This window comes from Bos javanicus, chromosome 14 (assembly GCF_032452875.1).
Source record: "Bos javanicus breed banteng chromosome 14, ARS-OSU_banteng_1.0, whole genome shotgun sequence".
NCBI classification, from domain to species: Eukaryota; Metazoa; Chordata; class Mammalia; order Artiodactyla; family Bovidae; genus Bos; species Bos javanicus.
In genome coordinates, this window is record NC_083881.1 from 25,246,407 (window position 1) to 25,261,688 (window position 15,282).

At 38.6% G+C, this 15,282-nt stretch overlaps 1 protein-coding gene across 4 annotated transcripts in view; it reads right to left on the bottom strand.

Annotated features, from left to right (window-relative positions):
• The window catches only part of TOX (thymocyte selection associated high mobility group box), a 311,747-nt gene that overhangs the window by 142,933 nt on the left and 153,532 nt on the right, over window positions 1–15,282 (bottom strand). For all 4 annotated transcript variants that reach the window (XM_061438801.1, XM_061438802.1, XM_061438800.1 and 1 more), the window contains one exon: window positions 4,394–4,636. In XM_061438801.1, the coding sequence (XP_061294785.1) occupies window positions 4,394–4,636 (243 nt within the window). The remainder of the gene's footprint in view (window positions 1–4,393; window positions 4,637–15,282) is intronic.

Genomic DNA, 15,282 nt, shown 5'->3' on the forward strand with positions numbered 1-15,282 from the left:
GGCAGCAAAAGAGAAACAGACATAGAGAATAGACTAATGGACATGAGGAGAGGGGAGGGGAGGGTGAGATGGATGGAGAGAGTAACATGGAAACTTACATTGCCATGTGTAAATTAGATAGCCTATGGAAATTTGCTGTATGGCTAAGGAAATTCAAACAGGGGCTCTATATCAGCCTAGAGGGGTGGGATGGGGAGGGAGATGGGAGGGACATTCAAAAGTGTAGGGATATATGTATACCTATGTCTGATTCATGTTGCAGTTTGACAGAAAAGAACAAAATTCTGTAAAGCAATTATCCTTCAATTAAAAAAAGAAATAAATTATATTTTAAAGAAAGATCTGAGCATCGTACTAACAGCAAAAGGCTCAGCTTTAATAAAACTGGAGGGCTTTTGTAAAATTAAGTTGTAGATAGTTGATTCTACACATAAATCTACCTAGGGTGGATCATATTCGTGAGATTTAAAAATTTACAGCAAGTAATTATTTAGAGTTCACAAGTGTTAGCTATTAGTTGTTTCCAAACTTGAGGAGACCTTGAAAGAAGAGAAGTTATAGAAAGAGCCCTGTAATTTCTAGGTGGGATTTTTTTACATCCTGATTCTGTAGCCATTATTTCCTCATCTGCATGAGCACTGATGACCTAAATCATACACTGTTCCATTTCATACATATGTCTTACATATATGTCAACAACTGGCAAACCAATCAATCACATTATACATGAGCAAAGTTGCTAGAAAAGAGTTTTAGTCAGTTTATACAAACATGCATGAAGAGAGTATCGTATAGACCTAAAGTTACTTTCAGAGAAGATAATACTTAGTGCTTTTAAAATATAAAACATGGCAATATGAAGGGCTGTTCATCTTTAGCTCCGCCGATATGGGAATGATGTGCAAACAGCTTACGAGTTCATCTTTCTGTTCTCATCCTCAGTACCCTGTGTCTCAACACTTCTTGCCTGAGTTATAACAGGCTCCCAGACTCGACACAACTCCAGTTTCTTGCCACTGCAGTCCCTCCAGAGAGATGCCAGAAGGATATTTCTATGACACTGATTTCATAATGCTTTTGCCTTCAGTGAAAACAGCCAATGGTTTCTTAGAATCCATCATATCAAGTCCACTGTCCTTAGAGTGGTTTTTGAAACCTTTGGTCAAATCTCCCCACTTACAGTATCCAACCTGCTTTTCAGATGCTCTCTCCTGGATGCCTTTTCTTTCCTCTCTGTTTGTCCAAATCAAAACTACCTTTCAAAACTGGACTGCCATCATACCTTTTCCACTAAGTTTATACAATACCCAAGCCAGATGACTGTAGTTCTGCTAGGTAGGATTCCTATTGGGTCCACAGTCAGTGAAACTGTTTACCCTTCTCTTGTCTTAGTTGCTTCACATTTGACTCAAATTGTTTCATACTTAGTTGTGCTTTTTCTAGAGTTACAAGCTCCTGAAGGACAGTGACTGTATCTTATCAATCATTTGAGCCCTTGCAAACATTTAGAGCAGGGAAAGCATTTAAAATGTACACACTGATGAGTGGTGTTCCAAACACATAATAGCTCAAAATAAGAACTGGAGAGGCCTCTTGTTTCTCAAAGGAATTAGCAAACTCCAATAAAGTTGATCTTTCCAACTGTATTAGATTTCTACTGCAACTCTGCAGTATATCAGACTCTGGCTGTTGGAATACAGTCAGAGATCCAAACCTTGAAACAGAATTCTAAAAACAAATTTCACCTCCAAATCTACATTCTCCAAGACCACACTTGCTTAAAAAATGAGTTTAGTATAGATTTAATGTTAAATCAACATAATTAACTGGATTTATGCTGTCTAAGACAGTAGCCACTAGGTAATGTAATTAAAATGAAATAAAATAAAAATTAGTCCTTCAGTCATGCTCACGATGTTTAAAGTGTTCAATAGCCAATGACTCTTGCTATTAGATTGCATGGATAATAAAAAAGCCATCAGCACAGAGAGTTCTCCTGGACTGTGCTGAAGCCTGTCCGAAGTCTTGCCAAAATTGGATTTGTTGGAGCAGCTTTTAACTTAAAGCATAAAATTCTAGGACCAGTTCTGTGAGGAGGCAGGGCAGATGTCCACCTCAGAATACGGTTTGGAGGTACTGGGATGTCTCACCGTCCTATGAAAAACCCTGACAGACTCACGTGCCAAGAACTGGAATAGTACATCAGAGCTTCACTTGCTTAGCTTAGGCTGAACAGGATCCCTCTGCCTTGTAAAGTGTGCAAACACAATGTTAAGGGGGAAAACACCAAAGTCCAGTTTCTAAGAGGAAAGGAGCATGAAGAATTAAGATGAGAGAAGCTCATGATAAGCAAAGAGGGAAGCACTGTAGAGGAATGGCCTAGATAGTGGTGCTTCATGACTGGGACCAGGGCCAGTCCTGAGCCTGTTAGCTGAGGACAGAGTGACCAAGAACAGCAAAGCTGGGCAAACTCCAGGTCAGTGTACACTGAGGTTATACACTCATCTCTTAAAGAGTGATGGTGAATTGGGAGAGTCCTCGGAATGCTGCTGCTGCTGCTGCTGCTAAGTCACTTCAGTCGTGTCCGACTCTGTGCGACCCCATAGATGGCAGCCCACCAGGCTCTGCCGTCCCTGGGATTCTCTAGGCAAGAACACTGGAGTGGGTTGCCATTTCCTTCTCCAGTGCATGCTTGGAATGCTAAGAAGGCAAATTATATGAAAGGAAAAGGGTTTTGAGACTAAAACTCTCTGACTGAGGATCTCACTTCCTCCTATGGCTCAACCTCATGAGCACACGAGGATGAGGTGAGGAGGACAAAGCTGGTACTTCCTGCACTGTATTCATCCTTCCTCTTCTTCTCAGTGAATAGGGGAGCCTAGAAAGCATGACCTGGATGCCTTATTGGCTCCTGAACTGGGTCTGAACCTTAGCCCCAAAGAGGAATAGGCACATGATTTTTCAAGGTCACTACTATGAAGTAAAACATTATTCAGATTTACACAGCATATTTTCTAAAAAAAAATCCATCTTCCATTTTATGAAGTCACACTAATACTCTTAGGATAAATTTATACAGTGTAATATTATCTAAAAACCAAGACAATACTGTAGAGATTTTTGCTACTGCTGGTGCCGGGAATAAGTCCTCTCCTTCAGGCCAACCAGCTAGCTGCCAGTTTTGCGGAGGATCCTACACCCTACCATGCCCTGTGGCATTAGGCTCAGGACTTCATTCCCCAAACTACAAATAGATTTCTTTCCACTGTCCATCTCCCCGCTTTATGTTCATGGTTAACAGCAAAACCTTCCAGTGAAGTCACTCAAGTTAGAGATACATCCAAATGATTTAGATAAGTGATAACATCAAACACTTTCCTATCAGAAACAACATAAGATAAACAAGTTAATCGATTTGTTCATTGGGAATATGGCAGCACTGTTCAGTGACTTATGAAAATGACAACAGAGATGGTTGGACTGTTAAGTGACTGAACAACGGAACCAAAGTAAAGACTTTAACATCCCACTTGTCATTCATTAGAAGTTTCTATTAACCTCAGAGAGTTTCATGACATGGTAGAAAGCTCTGCCCTTGGCCATATACTGATGATAATATCTTTCACTCCGTGAGATATAGACAGAGAAATTACTAAGGTTTTAAATGACGTAACAATCAGAAGGAAAGATTTTATGATGTCCGTATTCTCAAGCACAGGATGCTTGTTAAAAATACAGACTCTTGGACTTTTGGGTGGGGCTAAGAATTTAAATTTTGCTAGTTTTCTGGTGATAACATATTCTTACTAAATTTGAGAAGTGTCAAACATTAGAAGATTCAGAGTAACAACAAAGTCCAAGATACAGGAACATTTTAGTGGAGACAAATTTTGATCACCCAAATCATACCTTCAAAATAAAGATGAAAATTGTTTTCTTGCTTTCTGATTATATAAATTTGTGGGATTTGAGAGCAGAAAACAGGGGTGAAACCAACCTTCATAGCAGTTCCCAGAAGATGTGGGGGATCTTGCTTGTGGTGAGAAATCCTGCACTAGATGAGACATGGCACCTTCATGATAATTTTTATCTAAAAGCTAGTAAGACAGTTTGACCACATGACTGGACATTCAGTGTCAAACAGTATTTAGTACTTTGGGTTATAAATATAAGTGATCAAATGTGTGGTTAATTGATTTTGCCTTGACTTAAATATACGATGGAAAACTGTATTAGGATTTTACAGGACTAATGGAGAACATCTTCCATGGCTGAGAACTATTCTAGTTTCAGAAAGCCATGTTATGATGATTGAAAGCTCCTCGCATGAATTTAGGCCTTGTCAGTGTGGGGTCCCCGACTCCCCAACACAAATCAGGAAGCAGACTCTTACCACAGAAATGGAGTTGGGAAGCAGTGCTCCGTCTTGTCCCAGCATATTGGAGACGGTGATTTCAGGTAGGTCCATGTTTTGTGGATGAAACGGTAGCAGGCCATTATGGTTCATTGGGTGACACAGAGAGTGGTAACCAGGTTCGACCTCATTCAGCTGCACCAGAGAGTGATCGGGGAGGGAAGGAGGAGTGATGGGAGGAATGTTAAAGTCTTCACTTTCCAGGCTTGGGCCAGGGTAGGACTGAAAAGACAAGGTGATATTGTTGCAAATTACCATCCCCTTCTTCTCATCATGGTGAACAAGCACACAGGACCCCTTCAGATAGTATTACAAGCAGCATTAAAGATCTGGCAAAGACATTTCTTATACTCAGATTATCCCGTTGCAAGTTCTCTATTATGCATGGAAGAAAATTGCCTCAAAGGCATAACCACTTCTCGTATAAAGAGTGCTTCCATTAGGCAGTTTTATTTTTCCAAGAAGCTGAGCTCAAACAGATTTCAAAGGTCCCATTAAAATTTTCCAGAGTTTTAATCTAGCTGAATACCTTTTTCATAGGAATTGTGGGGAAGGAAAAGCAATTTATAAAATTAATATTTGATCAAACATGTTTTGTAGGGCTCCCTACTGCTCAGATCATGAGATGTCATAAAATGAATTCCAGAAGTTCTGAGGTGACTGCTTTTGTGGTTTGAAGTGCTACCAGCTCACAACTGACAAAAGACAAAAACTTAGTAAAGCTATAACTTAAATATGTTGTGTAAGTATGGTTGCAGGGAAAGTTTGACATATGAAGACTATGCCATTAAAAGCTATTTTTATCGTGAAGATTATGTCATCAAAATAAAAATTAAGATGGCTTTCTTGATTTCTGACTATTTACATTTATTTGATTTTCCTCTAGAAGATGACAAACTCAAAATCATTGAAATGCAGTTTGGCTAAGTATGAAAGGCAAAATAACATGAATATCACTATAATACTAATTGAGGAATAAAAGTCAATTAGTAAAATAAGTAACAACATATGAGTGGCTTTTTCCTTTTAGAAAGTAGCTTTTAGATAAAAGAGGAAAGGAGGAAGCAAAGAGGAAAGGAAAAAGCATACCAGGACACTACTGCTTAAAAATAGAATGTGGTAAACATGGAACTGGTTAGTAAAATGCTGTTACCAATTCATATCAGAACACAGTGAGAGTCAGCAGTCTTTAGAGAGCAGGTGCCATAATGTGAAGGAAACAAAGGGGGTCCAGATAACTCTTGCAAGCCTATCTTTCAAAGTAAGCGAGTCTTCCTAGTGTCTGAGCGCGTGGGTAACAAGGGCTCGCTTGTCTGACAGAAGCACGCCTGCTGGAGTGTGCAAGATTTGAAATGAGCAGGCAGAGGGTAGGAGCCAAAGAAAGTAGTCTAAGGTATTCATGGGGTGTTCAGCCAATAAGCTGCATACTCCTGCTTCCAAGTGCCTGGGGTTATTTTTTCCAGATGGCGTCTATTTGTCTAACAGAGAGAAAATCTTCAAGTTGCACTTGCTAAATGTTGTACAAGTTTTGATATATTTGTTTAGGTTTTGTCAGAAGACATGATTAAATGAAGAGCTACTTGGAACATCTGGCATGGAGACTTGGTCACGTAGAGGCATGTGTGGGTTACAGACTGGGGTGTATGAGGGAAAGATTTGATTCATCTCTGCAGGTAACTTTTCTTAAGTATCTAAAGTTCTGCTAAAAGAAAAAATCTCCAGCTCTAAAAGTTCAATCATAAGTTTCCAAATTTTCCTGTTTACAATATCTGTCTCCTGACTGAAAAATATATTAGTGCTTTGTGTGAAAACTGCAAGTTTGATTAAAATTCTCACTTGCCTAAAATATTTTAGACCTTGAATCTATAGATCTAAACCATCAGCTCCAGGTACAAGTATTCATATAAGTAAACATAAAAGATGCAAAATGGGGGAGGGGAGAGGAAGCACATTTATCAATGCTGACTTTGTGTAAAGCACTGTACTGAGTCCTTTGACTATGCTGTCTTCATTTAATCCTTACAATAATCCTTTGTGTGGCTATTCTTACCGTTTTCCTAAAGAAAAAATTGAGAGGCTAAAGTTAAATAAATTTCATTTAGCTGGCAAGCAATCAGAACATTTGAGGGATGAATGTAAGAAGAAGGAAGGTATTTTTAATTCTAATACTTGAGTAATTTTTCATTTCCATTATTTTGTTAAGTTAAATGATACAAAGTTGCTAATACTCAATTGTTTTTGATTGATAAGATTTTACAATTTAAGAGTTTATATTAGCGTCAGCCTGGTCCCAAATTCTACCCCAATGCCCATCCCATTAAAATCTAATATTTACTCTATAAGAGCACAAGTATTCATAATTTGTCTTTTTGTCAATATTTCAAAGGCTGAACTTGTTGATACATGTCTTTTAAGAAGTTATCTGATGTCTGTTTGAAACTTGCCTGAATAAGGTACAATTAATTCCAGTCATAAAGGAAAAAGATGTTTTTAACTTCATAAATGCCATTAAACAACTGAAAATACCCAGGAATATTCTACCTATGGTGTACTATAACTTACATTCTAGAATGTCTCCAGTCGTTAAATCTTAATTTGTGGTGTTTTAAAGGAATTTAATTGGTATCACTTTACATCCAGTGATAACAATTGTACTGCAATTTAACTAAACTACATGGTTTACTTTCACATAATTACACATTAAGGTTATTTAATCCATGCACTTATGTACCAAAACCATAGATCCCACAACTTAACCGGTAATGGGTAGTATGTGGATCAAGAATTTTAACAACAGAAGGTTACTTAGTAGTTTCTGTTCTTTACATTAGAAGTCATGAGATGGTTATTTGCCAGGAGCCTATTACAGTGTAAATTGATGCCATATATAAGTATCATGGTAACTGCATAAATGTCAAAATGTCACAGAACTTAGAAAAACTTCACTGCCAGACTAATTACTAATTACTTTTTAAATCTGGAAAAAAAAGTTAGGTAATTCTTCAACACTGACTTCCATGACATGACTTTATTTTGATTTCTTGAAATCTAGTAAGTCTGACTTAACCATAGTAAGTTATATGTTAGAGGCAATTTGCAGTTTGGGGGGTTATGTAACAATTGCTTATGACTCAGTATTTTCCCTCATTCTCCACAAAGCTGCCTGGTTACAGTCAGCATTCAATGCTTGTTGAATGAATTAACAAATGAATCACTAAACGAATGCATTCAAGAGTAAGTGAAGGAGAAGATGACTTTTTCAAAGGCATGAAGTTTATGAATATACCCATGCTATGGCATGGGCATGAATAAATACACTGTATTCCCAAGAATGCACTGGCTAGATGACCACATGGTATGGAATGCTGACTGCTCAGCATGTTGGGAAGTGAAAGTACTATATCCTGTGAAAGATGTAAAGGCTTAAGCAGCCTGAGAATGCTGGGGTGGGGTGGTTTGGTGTGCCTCTTTGGCTATTTATTCATCTGTCCCTCTGAAGTGGCTTGCACTTACCACCCCATGGTAACACAGAAGTCCCAGAGGATTCCCAAGGGCGGTTTGGGGCTTCTGGCTCTCAGGAGTTGTTGGACTAACCCCAGTGCAGCTAAGGACCAGGCGGAAGCCTCAGTTCCACATCAGGATCCCAAGGGGTTGGCCATAGAGGGCATGAGAGCGTGCTCTGAGCATAGAAACTGGACACCAATGATGATACCAGGGGCTGAGTAGTCAGAGAAGCTTCAGTGAACGTCATTCCTTGCACTTCCTACCAATTCAGGATGCTTTTCTGACTCAGGCTTATTTTCTTCCTTCAAGTCTCAGTGAGGCCAGGTATTAAAAAACTTTCATCCTCCAATTTTCTTGACACCAAAAATCACTTGATCCTAAGACCCTGCATATCCCTATAAGACCTAGGGCTATGTATTTTTTTTTCAGCCTGAGTTAGAGGCCACCAAGGATCAATCCATGGTCTCTAAGAATCTAGAGGGCTGAGTTCCAGGGTACAGTGCTGGAGAAGAGCAGGTATGGACCCTCAATGTGGCATCATCTTCCTGATCAGCCTTGATAGTGCCGTTCACTCCTCCCTGTGTAGAGATCAGAGCCATGCAGCTGCCTCCTCCCCAAGAAATGACAGAAATCAGTGGAGACCATCTCCACAAATGAAGAGAAAGTACTGAGTTAAATAAAGGTATGAAATTCAAGCCAATATGTTTAATTTTACCTTGGATCTTCACCAAGTTAATGAATGGTGAACTGGAATCAAAGACTCATGCCAAGTGATTTGCTCTAAACCATAGCCAGTTAGCATGATCCAAATTATTTCAAATAACTCAAAATTCGATCACTGCTACTTAACCAAACTCTCCTGACCCCAGGACTTCTCACTGGTCCCAGACAAAGGGGTGATTCATTCTACTGCTGGTTCTAGGACATGGCTCTGTCCTAGAGTTGGGGTGGGGGGTGGGCTCTGTGAGTCCCCATGTATCTAGGGGGCAGAAGTCAAGGTCACGGAATGTGGGAAGAGTGGGCAGTGCTAGTACAAGACTTGACTACCACTGGAATGTACGTGAACTTCTCCAAGGCCACGAGGGAATTGCTGGGAGCATTAAAGTAGCAATTCCAAAATATTATCATCCTTGAGAGACTATTTCTATGGTCCTAAATAACAGATCCAGTATCTATTCAAGTCAATTTCTTAAAACCTTACCATTGGTATTTGCATATTTAGCTTATAAAGTGCTATATCTTTCTCTGAAGAGGAGACAGATTTTGGACTGGTTGAGAGTACTTATAATGCCTCCTCAGAGACTGATAAGAAGGCCATATGGTATGCTGGAAAGACTGGAGCCTCTGGAGTCCAGCAGATGGTGCTGCTCCAGGCTCTCAAAAGCATTTATTAGTGTGGGTTCTGGGGCAGCTTTCTTACTGCTGGTGAGCCTCTGTTTCAAAACCTGCTTTATGGGTTCTTAGGAGCATGAAAACAGAAACATAAGATGGGTAAATGCCTAATAATATATGTCTGCCACATGGAAAGTTCTTAATAAATGGCAGCTTTGGCATAGCTATGCTTATTGTAAAATGGGTTTACGTACACCATGAATTGGGTCATATCTGAGAAAACAAACAAGTACAGATCAAACAGGAGAGGATTAGACATCATAATAAAGGAATTTCAGTATATTTATCATTGATCAGATTTTACATTGAAGCAAAGTGTTGCCCCATTTGTACGTAATGTGTTCATTTAATTGCTCCCTATAAATATATTTTGTCTTTATTTTAATAGGAATTAAACTGCAATTTTGAAATTAAAGAATAACAAGACAGTGGGAAATGGTGAATAGGTGAAGAATGCTGAAGAGCTCAGACAACAAGGACCTCAAGTACAGAGGGCCACAACTGATTCTTCAGAGAACTTTGCTGCAGGCCAGCACCCATCAGTACTGACAGCTCCAACCTACTAACCCACGGATGAATCTGTGAAGCAGAATTTCAGTATCTAAGTTTGCAGCAAAAGCTGTATTTTCTAACATACTGTCTTGTGTCCAAAGGAAGACCATATTCCCTTGGAGACTGTGGTCAAATTGCTAATCAGATGGTTTGTTTTTGAGACAAGAATCAAGAGTTTGGCTAGGAAAGTAACAAAAGAGCCTTCTCATATGTTTTGATTTGATCTTTGGGGAAACTTTCTAGCCACCTGACTAAAGCCACTGTCTTTCCCCATGTCCAACCACCCCTGGCATCTCCAATCCAGTGAAAAAAGAAGGAAAATCTCTCGCCTGATTTCTGGAAGATCTCATTCCCCTGCCTGTTAAATGACATTTCTTTTTCATCGTTTTGCTTTACATATTCCATAGCCTGGGTATCCTGTTTACATTGTTTTCTCATTCTACAATCCACACTTCCTTTCACTACAGTCTGTCCTTAATTTTTGTTCTTATTCTGAATTATTACATCTGGATAGATAAATTAAGCTGATTTTTCTTTTGACTACAGAGAATTTATATTTTTTTGTACTGTTTAGATAAGAGGGTTAATAAATGCTGACCAGGAACAAATAATGGGAAATCTCTTCTGGGCTTTGTCTTTTCTTCTAAAAACCTAGTTTCTCTACCAGAGGGCCTTGTATTTGTGGTTCTCTGTCCACACACTGTATTCATTATACAGAGTGTTCAATCTTTGGTCGACAAGTCCCATAACTCAGAAGAATTCAAAAGATATCATCTTGTACGTATCTTTAAATTATGTGATGGCTTCATGTGATCATGCACACACTAAAAATATGGCAGTAGTTAGAATACTGTAAAATATGTTTCCCATATAGATCTTTATTTGAAAGATAAATAAATAGCACTGCCATCAAATGTATATGAAATGCCTTAATTTTTAATCTATAACATAATTCCTGAAAGTTCAGGATAGAAAAATGCATGTGTTTAAAAATGTTTCACCTTGTATTATTAAAAATTCTTGTTGCATAATTTAAATAACTGAATGAAAAGCAAAGTAAATTGAGTTCATTAGGAAATAATAAACTTCCTTTGTATGTTTTCAGAAGTTAAGATATTGCATGTAATGGTGCTTTCTCTCAAAAGAGTTTAAATAGCATCAACATTATCTCCAATTTCTTTTGAGAAGACCTTCAGAAGTAGGTATTTTTCAGATTCTTTTGTCTCTGCATGAACAAGGGTTGATAGCTTGAAACTATAATGTATTACTGTGGAAAGCCTCGGTCTGTTACATAAATCATCTGAACACTCAGCAAGAATTGTCCAACAGTGCCATTGATGTGCTCAAGCCAATGATCCTGCAAACAATTTTTTTGTCTTTCTTCACATGTTAGACAATAGCAATAAATCATCTTCATTTAAAAACACACAATGCACTAATTTTTCAAGCAACAGTTATCAAAATGCAATTCTGGGTAGAACGTACTACATTTATTTTATTTGTGCTCATTAGTTTTTGTAACCTCTTTAAATAAAAGGCAATCAGTGCTTCATCTGTCCTAGAAGCGTTTGTTGTGTACCTACTATGTGTAAGGCATTCTGCAAAGTGGGATTTGAGATACAAAGAACTGCAAGAGTTTGTTATAGAGGAAGTAAATTAGACAAGAGAGAAAAACTTCGTCTTCCAATAAAACAGCATGTCAATTGTCAAGCTAAGTGGTATCTGGGTGTAAATGAAATAAGAATTATTTGAAGCTGGGATGACGGGCGCAGGAAGGTTCTTACAAGCAAATTTACCCTGATAACAGGACCTGAAGATCAGACACTTCTGCTCAGATGCAGTAAGTGATGAAGGGAAGACCACGAAACTGACAAGCAAATCCAGGCAATGCAGCAAGAAGGTTCATCAGGGAGGTCAGGTCTTCAATCTCTAAGAAACCTTCAAGGGCAAGATTGAGCCCATTAAGCAAACAAACTTGGGGGTACTGAGCCCAGTGCGAGCCTCTACTGGGACTCATTTTTATCAGATTATTAAAAACGGGTGGGGGGCAAAGCCTGAATGAAATCAGAAAACAGGGTTAATGTGAGGCCGCCCCAGATGATTTCTGACACTGGGGCCAGGTTTGGGAGAACTCTGACCCTTGAGGTGGGGTTCACAGGCTGAAGCTTTAAGGATCTAGTGGGATCAGGACAGTGGGCTAAGCACTCTCAAAGCAGGGGTGGGAGGGGTAGGGAAACCCAACACTCTTCTGGGTGTCATGACTGCTGCTCTAGGGCCATTCTACAGGATTTCAAGAAAAGTGCAGAAAAGTCCTTAGCACTTACATACAGGTGTTTCTCTTGCCATAATTCATTAAGGATGCTGGAGTGGGAAGAGATTTATTTCCTCTCAGAATTGGGTTGGGGCCTACATGAGTCTCTGAGCTGTAGTTTTAGGGGACATTTTAAAATCAGGTGTTGTGTGCTGTTGTCATAAGGACCTTCTCCTTGATTGAAAAATAAAGCTTCTGTGAAACAAACAATGTGCCACCCGTTCCCCTATATTCCCAACCACACAGGGGTGCTGATTAGGGAGAGCAGACTGATGTGGGAGAGCTACTTCTGAAACCCTAGTAGGGCCCCAAGGATGTTCTGCGAACAGGTCATCATTCTACATTCAGTGTTCAAAGGGTATAATTAAAACATTTAAAGTTTCATTGCTTAGTATAAATTTCATGTACAAAAACTGCCTATCCTTCTTTATAGTTTTCCAGATGTCTTCAAGTCTCACATTGAGTTCATATATTCTGAGATTCAGTTCTACACTTTTTTTTTTGGTTTATTTTAGAAATAATCCATGTTAAAAGAGAGAGAGAATAAAGAAAAGAAAATTTATACATGAAAAACTCACATTCTTTCAAGATTCTTTTTAGTCCACATTTGCTATTTTGTTCTGGAATTTTGTTTTATTTTTAATAACCAAAGTCAGATCATAATACTCTGATTTTGGAGCTAGAAATGCTATATCCAGTACTCATGTCCTCTCTTAGCAGATATAGGTACTTAATTCTCCTAAACCTTAGTTTTCAAATCTATAAAGTAGGGATGATAATAATATTCAATTCATTCAGGGTGCCTCAGGGTTAACTGAGATAAATGAGATAATGTAAGCTTTAGTTTTTCCAGTAGTCATGCATGGATGTGAGAGTTGGACTATAAAGAAAGCTGAGTGCCAAAGAATTGATGTTTTTGAATTGTGGTGTTGGAGAAGACTCTTGAGAGTCCCTTGGACAGCAAGGAGATCCAACCAGTCCATCCTAAAGGAAATCAGTACTAAATATTCATTGGAAGGACTGATGCTGAAGCTGAAACTCCAATACTTTGATCACCTGATGAAAAGAACTGACTCATCTGAAAAGACCCTGATGCTGGAAAAGAATGAAGATGGGAGGAGAAAGGGATGACAGAAGATGAGATGGTTGGATGGCATCGCTGACTCAATGGACATGGGTTTGAGTAAACTCTGGGAGTTGGTGATGGACAGGGAGGCCTGGCATGTTGCAGTCCATGGGGTCACAAAGAGTTGGACACGACTGAGCAACTGAATTGAACTGAACTGAATGAAAAATAATCTGAGTAATATACTATCTCATAAGAGCTATCAATAAATGTCAGCTGCATTATTATACCATCATAGAATCACTTAAAGTGGATTGTGAATATTTTTCATGCCTATAAATAGCATCTACATTATTGTTAACAACTGCATATTATGTCATTGTGTTCATCTTCTGTAACTTACTCCAGTTTCCAGTAACTTATACCAAACATTTAGTGTATTTAGGGTATTTTTAGTTTTTCTCCTTTATGAATCACATTGCAATGAATAACCTTAGGTATTTTTTTCCTTAGGATAATGTTCTAGAATCCTATGCTTATGCTAAAATGAAATTAAAGAATGCCTGCTTGAGAGAAGACCTCAGAGACTATTCCTTCACTCCGTAGATGAAAAAAATGAGGAGTAAAGAGGTTAAAATGATTTGCTTGTATTTAGAGAGCCAGTTGAGCACAGGGAAAACTCATAGCATCATTACACAGAATTTTTTTACATTCAATAATTGAATAAAATACATGGGGTTTAATATACTATTTAAAGCATGAATGGCCTCTGAGCTTCAATAAAATTTTCTTTTTTAAGAAACCTCTGCTAAACTGAATTTTGCTTATGGTCAGATTCTTCTTGCTAAAACATACACAGGCAGCCAACATGGATTTGAGCGTTCAGGATTGGCCTATTTTTATATGTACATATTTTTATGTAAAATTTAAAATATAAACTACATGTGTTTATGGTCATTCTTTTCATTTTTCCTGTTGTACAGAAATTAGTAAATGTTGGCTATGTAAACTGACTGTCTTCAAAAGCCAAATTAGCAGAGGATAAATAGATGGCCTCTGCTCTTGGTTTGGGTCTTCCTTCAATTAAGCGGGACAGAAAAAGGAAAGATCATCATTCTCTGATGTGCAATTTCTACTCTTTGGATCCTTCCCCAGGAAGCAGTTACAAGTGGATCCCTAGGTATCTGAGGATCATCTCACTTCCCACGGTCTTTACTTCCAAGAAAGCTTCTGCTGAAATGGAGTTGAAGATAGGGGCAAGGGGGAAAAAAGACGAACAACTGGAGATAATTTTCTGAGTTTAAAGAAGCTAGAGTTCTTCCTCCTTCAGTTACGCAGAAGCTGGATCCCTGGGAAAGCTGGAGAAGGGGGACGACATCTTTGATGGCGAGACCTTCTAGACATTGTTTACGTTTTGGTTGAGAAAAGGAAAAGCTCCAAGAAGAGTCCTCAACCCAGACAAGAAAAGCAGAAAATACACAGGAAATGAGGACAACTATGATTGCCAAGGTATGGAAAAAGAGGGGATAAAAGGAATCACTGTTTTGGATAAAAGAAGCCAGGCACTGCAAATAAACACCTCTGCACGGTTTTTAATGTGTGTTTGAACAAAATATGAAATTGCTGCTTTGGTAGGGAAAAGATGGTCAAATATCTGCAATTTCATTTGGTTCGACCTGCTATTTTTCAGAGTATCCCCACACAAGGTAACACATGTAGTTATGCAAATACTAACAAGTACTGAGATTAGCACATAAACATTTTGACCTTAAAGTTCTAAAATACAGTGTGGCCTGTGGCCCAAGGATGCAGTCTGACTTGGGCGTTAGGCCTTTCCGGGCCAAAATTGGAACTGGATCATGTACTGTCTTTTTGATGTTTGGTCACTCCCTCTACTACTTTCATCCTCCGGGGACTGTTGCAATGATTCAATGAAATAACACATGCAAGGCCTTAGCTTATTTCCTTACAGATACAGGTAGCTGTCAACTGACGGTTATTACTGTTATGGACTGACTTCACTCGTTATCTTGGGGGTAAGGG